Source organism: Labeo rohita, chromosome 4, assembly GCF_022985175.1.
Source record: "Labeo rohita strain BAU-BD-2019 chromosome 4, IGBB_LRoh.1.0, whole genome shotgun sequence".
In the NCBI taxonomy this organism is placed as follows: Eukaryota; Metazoa; Chordata; class Actinopteri; order Cypriniformes; family Cyprinidae; genus Labeo; species Labeo rohita.
Genome location: NC_066872.1, coordinates 22,227,281 through 22,240,802, shown reverse-complemented (window position 1 = coordinate 22,240,802; position 13,522 = coordinate 22,227,281). Strand labels below are relative to the sequence as shown.

General features: G+C 36.2%; 1 protein-coding gene across 5 annotated transcripts; it reads left to right on the top strand.

Moving 5' to 3' along the window:
* Window positions 1-1,275: 1,275 nt before the first annotated feature.
* slc37a3 (solute carrier family 37 member 3) lies at window positions 1,276-12,082 on the top strand. Of its 5 annotated transcripts, none has more exons than XM_051107675.1 (15): window positions 1,276-1,430; window positions 1,573-1,707; window positions 2,488-2,602; window positions 3,248-3,340; window positions 4,233-4,316; window positions 5,566-5,711; window positions 6,778-6,874; window positions 7,113-7,197; window positions 7,692-7,882; window positions 7,979-8,120; window positions 8,738-8,839; window positions 9,004-9,051; window positions 9,165-9,316; window positions 9,680-9,745; window positions 11,133-12,082. In XM_051107675.1, the coding sequence occupies exons 2-15, from the start codon at window positions 1,652-1,654 to the stop codon at window positions 11,223-11,225; spliced, it is 1,470 nt and encodes a 489-aa protein (XP_050963632.1). In that variant the 5' UTR covers window positions 1,276-1,430; window positions 1,573-1,651; the 3' UTR covers window positions 11,226-12,082. The 5 variants fall into 5 exon arrangements, with proteins under 5 accessions (XP_050963632.1, XP_050963636.1, XP_050963634.1 ...); XM_051107679.1 differs by having other exon boundaries at window positions 1,297-1,430; window positions 1,643-1,707; XM_051107677.1 differs by having other exon boundaries at window positions 1,297-1,430; window positions 1,582-1,707.
* The last annotated feature ends 1,440 nt before the right edge of the window (window positions 12,083-13,522 follow it).

Here is a 13,522-nt window from a genome sequence, read left to right as displayed (position 1 = left end):
GTTTAGTGGGCATGAGAACATGAGAAATGCGTCTTTTTTTTTTTTTTTTTTTTTTTTTTTTTTTGTATGAATTGGCCACAACAGTGTCCTGACCTTAACCATATTAAAAAGTCTTCAGGACTCTGGTGGCCAGTCTTTCTCAGTTTGAGCTTGATGAATCTTGACTTTGTCATACTGGAATATGGATATGGGTACAGCTTCCGACATGGTTGTTTGAGAAATAAAAAGCTACACACTGCAGTTAAGATTAAAAGAATGGTTACCAGACTTACAATATGTCAGAAACATTATCGCTGCAATAATGATTCAATCCTGTAATCTTAAGAAAAAAATGCTGTTTTACAAGAAAAGTAACCATTAAGACTAGTTTTTCATTGTATCAGTAAACAGTGACTGGCTGTCGCACAACTCTGACAAGTCTGTGATGTTTGACACTTAATTCAATCATCATATATGTTAGATCTCATTATGAACAGCTGAAAAAAAAAAAAAAAAAATACTACATGGTGTTTTTAAAATTCAAAAATCACCGGTACACTGCAAAAAAATGCTTTTCTTACTTAGATTTTCTGTCTTGTTTCCAGCCAAAACATCTAAAAATTCTTAAAACAAGAAGTATTTTCTAGACAAAATTATTGTCATGTTTTCAGAAAAAAATTAAGTGAGTTTTTGCTTGAAAACAAGCAAAATAATCTTGTTTTTGGCTTGAAATAAGATTATTTTGCTCACCCCATTGGCAGATAATTTTGCTTGTTCTAAGCAAAAACTCACTTAATTTTGACTTGTTTTTTTTCTGAAAACAAGACAGTATTTTTACTTGTCCAGAAAATATTTCTTGATTTAAGAAATTTTAGATATTTTGGCTGGAAACAAGACAAAAAATCTAAGTAAGAAAATAATTTTCTTTTCTTTTTATTATTATTTTTATGTGTGTGTGTGTGTGTGTGTGTGTGTTTGCTATTGTTCCAGATAACTATTGTTATTCTTTTTATGAATGTTAACTTTAATAATTATAGCTGTTATTGCTTTTGTTGTGTTATAAAGCTGTAACAGACCAACAGGAAAAGGGGAAAAGACACACAGATTGAAGTGTTGACCGTTAGTCTCTCTACCGTGAAGGTTGGCATCTCCCTATAACAACAAGAACCTCTCTGCTTTTAGAGCAGAAAAGGTACAGTATAACTGGCGTAACAGTACAACAACAGTATGATACATTTTGTGCTTAGACCACTGATCTATATAATGTTCTCTATTACAGATCAGTGGCTTAGACCGGTATTAATGTGACTTTTATTTTGAAACTTGCAACATCCGGCTGACGTCCGTGTTTACGCTTTAGCGCACTATTGATGTTTACGTTGCATCCAGCATTGTAAAATAGTGACGATATTTTACAGCCAGAGATTGAATCCCAGTAAATAATTTAACCGGTGAGTATTTGATACCTCCTATTAGCGTTTCTGTGGAAGACTGTAAATATGTATACTGATCTGCAGACGAGTATTAAAGAGTCGCAGCAAGAACGCTGATTCATTTATCGAATGATAGATTTTACAGTGATTGGATGTGTAGTGTTTGTAGATGGTGCAGTAGAGTGTCCTGAAGACTCCAGATACTCCTCTTCCTCCCCCTTTTGATCCAGACCCATATAATGTGGCCCCCCTATACCTATCATCACCTGCTAGCCTTCCTCCTCACGTTCTTCAGGTATGCTGCCCTGTTCCTATCGCCCTCCGTTTTACCATGGTAATCTGTTTCTGGCTATGATACTACTGAACATATGTTCCTTTAGTGGCCCCTGACATGTGTCAGCCAGTGTTTTATTGTAAGTTACATAATAAGATTATTGAACGTTGTCTTGTTTGCCATATTTGATCTTAGATGACATGTAGCAAGAAGTTCTGTGTGTCATTTAACGACCTGTATTCTGATTTCTTTAAGTATTATATGATTAATTCAGCTGTCAACAGGAACCTAGGAGTAATTGGCTATAATTTAGCAACATTAGAATAATAAAAAAAAATGTTTGTAGTCTTCCCAATGTCTCTGAGCTCTGCAGATAGCTCCTTTGACCTTTTTGCTTTTGCAGTTAATGTGTACAAACATTGCAAAGATGTCCACAAGAATTGGTTTGAGTAGTTATCCAATTATTTATGTCTTTTATTTTCAGTAAATTTGCAAAGTTGTCACACATCTTTAATTTGTCATTATGGGGTGTGGAGTGTAAATTATATGTGGAAAATATGTGGAGAAAAAGTAATTGTAAGAATTTGAGCATAATGTTGGAAAAAAAAAATGAACACTTTTGAAAGGCAGTGTATAAGAGTATTCATGACAAAGAAATAGAAAAATGTTTTAAAAAGAAAGGAAATGTGGTTTAAAATACATGTGCCAAGATCTTAGAAATATACTTTGTATTCCTGTTGGTGTCATATGGTTTTGAAGTTTATATTTATTGTCTTGGTGTAACATTTATTCTCTATCCAGCTACGTCCTGCTTCACTCGTCACGTAAGACTTTTAGTAATGTGAAAGTGAGCATCTCAGCACAGTGGACACCATCAGCATTGCAGCAGAATGGCAGCACTTTGTCTCCTGGGGAGGTAAGGATATAATACACACTGCCCATCTGAACATCTTAAAAACCCAGCTGAGAATTAGACTGCCACTTTTAGTGTAATGAAAATGTACTCTCTGTCTATATAAAGGCTTTTACCTTTTTATGGTTTAACATTTTTTATTTTTTATTTTGTTGGAATATGGGGCCCACTTTATATTAAGTGTGTTTAGCAACTATGTACTTTACATTTGAATGATCTGATGCAGTGCATTTATTGTGTACATGCATGTTTTTACATAACCGAGCAATGCATACTATGGAGAAATGTGCTCTGCTAGGTAGAGGTGAGAGAAACATTGATTGAAGTAGTGAAATGTATTACCTTAAAAAACTGTACTGATGAATGATGAATAATACCCACAAAACTGTATCAATATTATATTTTACAGTAATACTTTTGTTCACATTAATATTCTTGTGATCACTGTTTGGAAGTCTGTGAGAGGGCAACACGTTAGGTCAAGCATCAGTATTTCAAGTACTATATTTGTTCTGCTTGACAAAAAGTAAAAGATTCTCAAAACTAGCAATATAGCTGTACAAAGCACTTAAGTCCAATGTAGACCTTTCCGTTTTAAATATAATCTAAATTATGTTGCTACACACTTATTTTTGTTTATATTTGTAGACATGGGAGGAAAACAAACTTTTTACTGATGTGGGAGAGGCCACGCTGTTCTTGGGTGCTCTGGACTCAATCTTTCTCTTCTCTTATGCTGTGGTAAGTTAAAAACAGGAATAGGTGTAGAAGACTTGGGGGTTGTGGGTGGACAGTGGTAGTCTGTTGCAACACATAATGCTGCTGGTGCACCTTACTGGATTATGAAATATTACTGTGACGGTAGGGGTTTTGGAGTATTGTGCAATATGCAACCCTCCAGGATGTCCCTCCAAGGATGTTCCTCCTCAGACCATTACTGACCCACTGCCAAAACTGTCATGCTGGATGACGTTGCGGCAGCATAACATTCCCCATGGCATCTCCAGACTCTGGCACAGTGCTGGGCTGTGAGCACAGGTCCCACTAGAGAATCTTGGGCCCTTATGCCGCTCTCATAGAGTCTTTCTGACAGTTTGGTCAGAAACATGCATACCAGTAGCCTGCTGGAGATCATTTTGGCAGTGTTCTTCCTGTTCCTACTTGCACAAAGGAGCAGTTACCGGTCCTCCTGCTGGGTTGTTGCACTTCTATAGCCCTGTCCAGCACTCCTCACATAATGGCCCATCTCCCGGTATCTCCATGCTCTTGATACTGTGCCAAAACTCCTTGCAATGGCGTGCATCCTAGAGGTGCTAGACTACCTGTGCAAGTACTGTCTCTTACTGTAAGTATTGTGAAGGAACCTGACAAAACATGAAACTAGGGACAAATCAGTCAGGAAGTATAAGGAGAGAGCAATTGATTGTGGCCATGAAACTGATTCACAAAATTATACCCCTTAAGCGTAATTGACTTGACTTATACTGTTATGATTAAGTGTTCCCTTAACTCATATACATACATACACATACACACACACACACATAAATGTAAAATGCTAGAGAGCATGTAAAAAAATTGTAGATGGCACATATGGCACATTGATTTGTTGAATTGTTTGATTTTCTTTCAGGGTCTGTATATCAGTGGAGTAATTGGTGATCGGTTCAACCTTCGCTATGTTCTGTCCTTTGGTTTATGTGGATCCGCTGTCACGGTTGGTATTCTGCTGAAATATGTAACTAGCGCTGTGATCAATTCAGGTTACTTCATTTAATCCCATATTTTTTTTTAAGTGGAGCTAAATACATTAAAGTATAACATTAATAAAATGTCTCATTGTGTATGTTAACAATGGTTCCCTGAGTAGGGAACAAGATATTGCATCAGTAGCTAGGTGCTATGGGAAGACCCTCCAGGTGTGAAGACTGACTGAGAGTAAATATCAGTAGTGCAGCAGTCAGGTTCCGGAAGTAAAAATCCGATCATGTTCTTCATAGAATTGATTTTTAATGATAACTTATAAAGTAATGCCATTGTGGAAGCCATTAGTCCACATTATTTTATTTATAATTTATTGTTTCATTTAAACATTTCATTTTTTTGTAAACAATCAATTCCTGGTGAAGACTACATTATGCATAATTCTGAAATCCCCATGAATCCCCACCAGTCACAATGAATGGCCACTGTTACACACTATTTATCTTCATCTTACCATTTACAGATGATGGTGCTAACACCGCCCTTTGAGGTGCCGCATCATCAGTGCCTCAAAAGGACTTGCCTATTCCATCACTACTCAGAAACAAATACATACATAGAAGTAATGAAACAAGTAGTAATGCAGTATCTCAGAGCACAATGCTAGAGCCATCAGCCAATAAATTGTCATTATATGTGACCCTATACCACAAAACCAGTCTTAAGTAGCACGGGTATATTTGTAGCAATAGCCAACAATACGCTGTATGGGTCAAAATTATCAATTTTTCTCTTATGCCAAAAATCATTAGGATATTAAGTAAAGATCATGTTCCATGAAGATATTTTGTACATTTCCTACCATAAATATATTAAAACTTAATTAATTTCTTAATTTTAACTAAGAACTTAATTTGGACAAATTTAAAGGCAATTTTCTCAATATTTAGATTTTTTTGTACCTTCAGATTCCAGATTCTTTGCCAAATATTGCCCTATCCTAACAAACCATACATCAATAGAAAACGTATGTGTTTAGCTTTCAGATGTTGTAGAAATCTCAATTTCAAAAACCCTTGACCGTTATGATTGGTTTTGTGGTCCAGGGTCACATATACAGGCTTTAGGCAATTGTCACATCTGGATGGTGTTCCAGTAGCTTCACATACTGACACACTGTTGAGTGAACCTATGAAAGTGAACAAAAATAATCTGTAAACTCGTGTATTAATTTATTAACATTCACCCTCTCTTCTCTTTAGGAATTTGTGTTTGGCACTTTGACAGAATGGCTTCACTTTTATAACGTGTACTTTTACTGCGTCTTGTGGGTGTTAAATGGACTGCTGCAATCTACAGTTTGGCCTTGTGTTGTGGCCATCATGGGCAACTGGTTTGGAAAATCTGGGTAGGTGTCAGTATGTGGTCTGGGATTATTATTATTATTTATTATTGTTATAATATGTTTGCATACAGTATTTTAGTGCGAAACTATCTGCATTTTTTTTTTCACTAATCGTCCTTGATCTGGATTAATCAGGTGCTAAATGTGCTGAAATGACACTGTGCTGTGTGTTTTTACGCCTGCGCAAATCTGCCTCCTTTCTATGTCATAAGGTTTTGTAATTTATGTAGACAATTGGGTGCAAAACGGAACTTTGGTCACCGGAGGCACTGTTCTGCTACATGTTGGAGTGTTGCCCATGAGGCTATCAGCTCTGACAGGTTGATTGTCATTTAACAGAAGATACATTGGGGTAATTGGATTGTCTGCCAACAAAAATGTTCACTGACTGCTTTGGGATATATGGACATTGTTTGGATGTTTGCTGGATGGTTACAGAGAAAAATACTGACAATCTAAACAACAAGGGAGAGCGAATGATTTGTCCAGTTCAGTCAGTCAGTCAGACAAGACTTGTCTGTTAGCAAGTAACAGACAAAACAAAGCAAGTATAGAAATGCAATGAAAATCAAAATGCAGATAAAACACCTGAAAAAATAAAAACAGATTAGTAAAGTACATTGTGCCCTATTTAATGCCTTTCTTACAGTGTGTGTGAACAGTGAACCAATTGAAGAGTTGGTTCTTTTGAATTTCCCAGCAAATGAATTCTGAATAGTTCAGAAACATTGTGAACTGTATCTCACAAACATTGTGCATCCATAAATACACCCTGATATAGTCGTCACATGGCATGGCATTCTTGCATATGTGGTTTGGACCCATATCAAAAAATAATTTCACAGCATATCACTGATAAAGAGTATGTGGATTGAAGTGTGTGTGTGTGTGTGTGTGAGAGAGTTTCATTTAAAGTTTTATTTATTTATTTATTTTGGATTAGCAACTGCATATTTTTATTTCAGGGAATTCATAGAAATGTAACGATATGTTTCATTTTATAAACAGTAATTGCGCTTATACATTTATCTAAAGTAATTAATTCCTGCACATATCTTCTGTCTGCCAGACGAGGCTTTGTTTTTGGACTTTGGAGTGCATGTGCGTCCGTGGGGAATATTCTGGGTGCGTTTCTTGCCTCCAGTGTCCTGAAGTATGGCTATGAGGTGGGTACACAGACCATAACCACATTATTACTAAAATACGTCAGTCAACTGTCCTGTGTGGAAACCATCTTAATAAACATGCTAAATAATGTCTCAATGATATGATATAATATGATATATTATGCAAAACTGTTGGTGTGAGGGTTTTTCTTAGGGAAAGAGATTGTTAGCTCTGTATACAAACAATGTATACTTGATAATGTATCTTGATAAGTCTTTGTGTGTATGTGTGTTTCAGTATGCTTTTCTCGTGACATCAGTGGTGCAGTTTGCAGGTGGTATTGTGGTGTTTTTTGGCCTGCTTACATCCCCAAAAGAAATTGGTGAGTTAATCTTTTTGTATTTGCAGTAGTCTTTATTTGGATATTTTTCTAGCTCAAACACGTCAATTCGCTTCAGGCAGCTTTTATTAAACAACAACATTAATGAAAGTACAGATACTAGAGAGGTAGTTTTGGATTCTTCCTCTACTGTTCAGCTCTGGGCAAGTGACCAAATGAATAAATCTTGTTGGTTGGCCATTATTGTTGCAGTGCAATAGAAGAGAGATTAGAACACCTCTCTGTAAAATAATCTTATATGTTCACAGAATTGCAAGTTTATATCTCACAATTCTGACTTTATTTCTCAGAACTTTATAACTTGCAATTGTGAGTTTATATCTCACAATTCTGAGAAAAAAAGTCAGAATTGTGAGTTAACAAGTTGCCATAACCTTTTTTATTTTTATTCAGTGGCAGAAACGCACTTCCATACTCTCATCTGATTCTACAAGAGGGTTTTATCAAGAGTGTTGGTCTTCTTTCTTTTTTTTTAGGACTAAGTGACTACTCTGAGACAGGTCTGAGTTCAGTTACAAGAGACTCAGATAGTCAGCGTCCTCTGATGAGTGATGATGAAGATGAGTTATGCGATGAATACTCTATACAGCAGCGGGATGAGGAGCCTGAACCGCAGCCCAAAGCCATTGGCTTTCTCCAGGCCTTCTGCCTGCCAGGAGTCATTCCTGTCAGTGTCTATTCAAACTCTTCGTTACTTGCATACTGTTGATGGGCTACTAATGTCAACCAGATTTTAGATTTATTTATTGTCTGTCTACTGCAGTATTCTCTGGCCTACGCATGTCTGAAGCTGGTCAACTACTCTTTCTTCTTCTGGCTGCCATTTTATCTCAGCAACAACTTCGGCTGGAAGGAGGTTCAGGCTGACCGGCTGTCTGTGTGGTATGATGTGGGAGGCATTGTTGGTCAGTACCCAGTTTGGTTCTAACCATACGTGAACAATTAGGCTTTTTCTCGGTTCACAAGAAACAAGCCAATCAAGAGATCATCAAAAAAATTACTGATGAAAATGGTCTTTAACAAAAGGATTTTTGATTTCTGTCAGTGATAGTAAAGATGAAATAACAAATGTACGTCATGATGATAATTAGACTACTGAAATTAAAACATACTGATGACAAATATTACAGATCAGATATTAGTATAAGTACAATGTTTTTAAAGTAAATGTTCATGTTGTAAATGATAATGCTTTGTTGATGTTGTGAATGATATTGATTGTTCTGTATCTCCTGCTCAAATTAGATTATTTTCTATAGAGCAGGGGTGGTCAGCGTCAGTCCTGATAGTCACAGTCCTGGAGAATTTTGCTCCAAACTTAATAAAAACTCACCTGCCTGTCGCTTATGTATCTGATTAGGGTAGGAGCTAAACTCTGCTCTTCAGGACTGATATTAGCCACCTCTGCTACAGAGTTACATGAAGTCCATATATCAGCTTATGTGAGATTTTGTTAGAAATCAGAAATGTTTGGAATCACAGTGTAAAGATTTTGCTCATGAGCTGAATCGATCTCTTCCAGGAGGAACAGTACAAGGCTTGATCTCAGATCTTTTGGGAAAGCGAGCTCCTGTTTTAGCGATCAGTTTGCTGCTGGCCATGGGAGCATTAGTGGGATACAGCCGTGAGTTTAGAGACTAAATCATATTATCTATAAAATCTGATTACCTTTCTGACTCTTTTTTTTTTTTTTTTTTTTTTTATATCATAATTTAAGAAATGAAAGCAGAATACATTTTTAACTACCGTTTTGTTTGTTTGTTTGTTTGTTTTTTTATCTTTGCTCAGACTCTCCAAATAACCAACTGGTAAATGGAGCTCTTCTGGCAACAACAGGTGACACATTATAATATGATAAAAGAATTTATAACTATAAACTCAGTTCACAGTTCACCTCATTCTTGTATAGGAACCCATTAACATTAGAATATTTTTATCATTTGCTTCAGGTTTCCTTATCGGAGGCCCATCAAACATGATCAGTTCAGCGATTTCTGCAGATTTGGGTCGACAGGAGGCACTGCAGAATAGTCAGGAGGCTTTGGCCACAGTCACAGGAATAGTGGATGGTACAGGTAGCATTGGAGCTGCGGGGGGACAGGTAATGTGTTAAGATGCAAGGAGCACTCTTCCAAAAGCATGCTTTAAATTGTTTTCTGTGGTTTTAAGACATTTTCAACACATACAAGGTTCATTTGTATCTGGGGCTGATAAAGTCCATAGTAATTTTAGGCTGCTTTAATAATTAATACAAAATTATATTAATCAGTCAGTAATTTTTATAATCCAGTCAAATGTTAAAGAAATAAAATTAAATCCCTACTTACTTTTTCACTGCATAAGTTGCCAATCATATTTTTTGTGTGTTTATTTATTTATTTTTATTTCATGATGTTATTTTTATTGCTATTTCTGTGTTGCTAAACATTGTAAGTACTAATTTAAAAATGTCTCTGTCTTGTAGTATCTGGTATCACTTATTGAGAGCAAATTAGGATGGATGTGTGTCTTCTATTTCTTCATAATCATGGTAAGTTAATTTTGATGCAACAGCACAAATTCATACATTCAGCCTTTGAAACATTAAAAGCACATATTTTCAGTGAACAAAAATTATTCTGTGAACAGTGACTGTGCTTTAGCCATATGAAATACAATGTAAAGTGTGTAACTTCTGTGTAATTAGCATCACCAAGATAAATCATTAAAGGAGAAGTCCACTTCCAGAATAATAATTTACAGATAAGGTACTCACCCCCTTGTCATCCAAGATGTTCATGTCTTTCTTTCTTCAGTCATAAAGAAATTATGTTTTTTGAGGAAAACATTTCAGCATTTTTTCATATAATGGACTGATATGGTATATATATGCGGCTTCAAACAGTCCCAAATGCGGTTGTAAACAATCTCAGCCGAGGAAGAAGGGTTTTATCTAGTGAAAAATATCGGTTATTTTCATAAAAATAATACAATTTATATACTTTTTAATGTCAAATTCTCGTATTGTCTTGCTCTCCCTGAACTCTCTGTATTTTGGCTCAAGACAGTTAGGGTATGTCGAAAAACTCTGATCGTATTTTTTCCCTCAACTTCAAAATCGTCCTATATCGCTGTTTTTTTTTTTCCTTTTTTTGTTAAGGGTGTTTGATCTTCTTTGCATGTTCACTTTCGACATACCCTAACTGTCTCTTGAGCTCGAATACACTGAGTTCAGGGAGAGCAAGACAAGACGAGCGTTTGAGATTAAAAAGTATTTAAATTGTATTTTTTTTAATGAAAATAAGCAATCGTTTCGCTAGATAAGACCCTTCTTTCTCAGCTGGGATCGTTTACAACAACATTTGGGATCGTTTAAAGCTGCATTTAAACTGCATTTTGGAATTTCAAACTCGGGCACCATAGCAGTCCATTATATGAAGAAAAATCCTGAAATATTTTCCTCAAAAAACACAATTTCTTTACAGCTGAAGAAAAAAAGACATGAACATCTTGGATGACAAGGGAGTGAGTACATTATCTGTAAATTGTTGTTCTGGAAGTGGACTTCTTGAAGGAACAGGAAACAGACCTAAAAAATCTGACTTATGCTGCTCTTCACAGTTAAATGGCCATTAGAATAAGAATGTCCCTTTCTTACTGACTAGAAAGTAGCAAATCATGTAGTGTAATATAACTAATACTAAAACAAAGGGCACAATCCGTTCGATGTGTCCCACCCAAACTTCCTATTTCAACAGAAAATATATCAGCACAAGAAAGCCAAACATTTTCATGAGTCTGGTATAAGATATTTGAATACAGAACAAAATAACATAATACAATATTGAAGTTCACCTTTAAATGTAGCAGTCAACAGTAATTTTTCTGAAAGATGAACTGAGCAAACATTTCAACATTTGTTTTTCCCTTATCCACAGACAGGGTGCAGTATACTCTTCATCATTCCACTTATTTACCGTGAAATCCGCTCCTTGTGCCGAGACAGTCAAGCTCGAACACACCAGCTCTGAGATGGACTTCCTTTTCCTAAATCTGAATATAAAAATAAGACATTTTGAAAATACAGACATCGTATTTGAGAATTCTCCTTCTGTTTTAGAATATTGTTTTCAGCAACAGAAACCTCACATTAAGTCTGGCTACTTCATATCAATGCATTGTTCAGGCAGACAGATAATAGGCTTTTTTTTTTATTAACATGAAAACTGAATTTTACAAAAAATAATTTGATCCTGATCTTATTTTTTGGAAGACTCTGGCAACCAGTGTCTGAACAAAAAGATTGCAAAATGGTCTATTTCTAAAGTTCAGGTTTGGAAACCAAATCAAATTTGTTTGCAGTGCGATCGATCTTTTTTTTTTTTTTTTTTTTGTCATCTCTCCTTTCAAATGATCTTGTTTATGAACGGCATCCCAGAATGCTGCTTAAGGCCTGTTATGTTATATTTCTGTGTATTGCTGTCAGCAGGTTTTTTTTTTGGAAAGCTTTTAAATTCTAATTTTATAATTATTGTTAGAGGGCAGGACCCTCTTTAGCTTAATTCATGGTGATTGTAGCCTGATTGAGTAGTGTATTGACTGATTACTTGAACTGAGGATATAGATTCATAGCATCACGTAGGTTTTTGTGGTGGTAATTTGGGTGTTAGATGTGCACCATTTTTTTAATTAGACTAAATATACACCCAGTTGCACTTTAAGGTCAGAAATGTTAAATGTACAATGGTATATTTAAATGTAACACTACAATTCAGTTTTGTATTTAAACTATTGAAACATGTAGTTATTGTTTGAATGTATGAATTGTGTGGTATGTTGTTCCTATATATATAGCTGTATATAAGTAATAATAAATACAGGCAATGAACGTCTTTATTGAGCAGCTTAGAGTCAATCCATCCACGCATCCATCCATGTCAACTCATTCTCAGCCACTACTGTCATTTTTACTGTATGTTCAAAATAATTAAGGAAAATAAATGACTTTAATTTACAATCTCAATGCTTTTCTTCATAGCATTAACAACAAACCAACAGAAGGGCTTGAGCCTTATTTTTGCTGTTTTTTTTTGTTTTTTTTATCCATAAGGTTAAAATGTACAGTGTCTTACAAAAGTTAGTACACCCCTCACATTTCAGCAACATTTTTAGTATATATTCTTTAGGAACAATACTTTAGAAATCAAACTTGGATATATTTCAGAGTAGTCAATGTGCAGCTTGTATAGCAGTATATATTTACTGTCCCCTGAAAATAACTCAGCATACAGCCATTATTGTCAAAATAGCTGGCAACAAAAGTGAGTACACCCTAAGTAATAACAGCACTGTCATTTAACCATGCAAGCCACATGTCCTATTCATCATGTTCATGTTTTTGTCTGTTTTACAGGACCATACACAGTTGTGTATCTTGTATTAGAGCAGTTAAAATTTGGTGCTTTGAGTACAATTCTCTCATACTGACCACTGGATGTTCAACAAAGCACATCATGGCAAATATCTCTCTTCGTTCTTTGATATGAGAATTAAAATTGTTGCTCTCCACAAAGACGGCCTAGGCTATAAGAGGTTCAGTAACAACCTGAAACTGAGTTACAGTACTGTGGCCAGGGTCATACAGAGGTTTTCCAAGATGGGTTCCATTCGGAATAGGCCTCGCAAGGGTCGATCAATGAAGTTGAGTGCTCGTTCTGTGTGTCGGGTACAGAACCTGGCTTTCCAAAAACGGATGCATGAGTGCTGCCAGCATTGCTTTAGAGGTTGCAGAAGTACAAGGTCAGCATGTCAGTGCTCAGACCATATGCTGCACACTGCAACAAGTCGGTTTGCATTGGCGTCATCCAAGAAGGAAGCCTCTTCTGAAGTGGGCTTACAAGAATGCCCGCAAACAGTTTGCTGAAGACAACCTGTCCAAGAGCATGAATTACTGGAGCCATGTCCTATGGTCTGATGAGACTAAGATAAGCTTGTTTGGATCAGATGGTGTCCAGCATGTGTGGTGATGCCCTGATAAGGAGTACCAAGAAAATTGTGTTTCTCCTACAGTCAAGTGTGGTGGTAGCATCATGGTCTGGGGCTGCATGAGTGCTGCTGGTACTGGGGAGCTGCAGTTTATTGAGGGAAGTATGGATTCCATTATGTACTGTTAATTTCTGAAGCAGAACATGATGCCTTCCCTTCAGAAACTGGGCCGAACGGCAGTTTTCCAATATGATAATGACCCCAAACACACCATCAAGATGACAATTGCCTTGCTGAGGAAGGTGCAGGTGAAGGTGATCTGACCTGAACCCTATTGAGCACC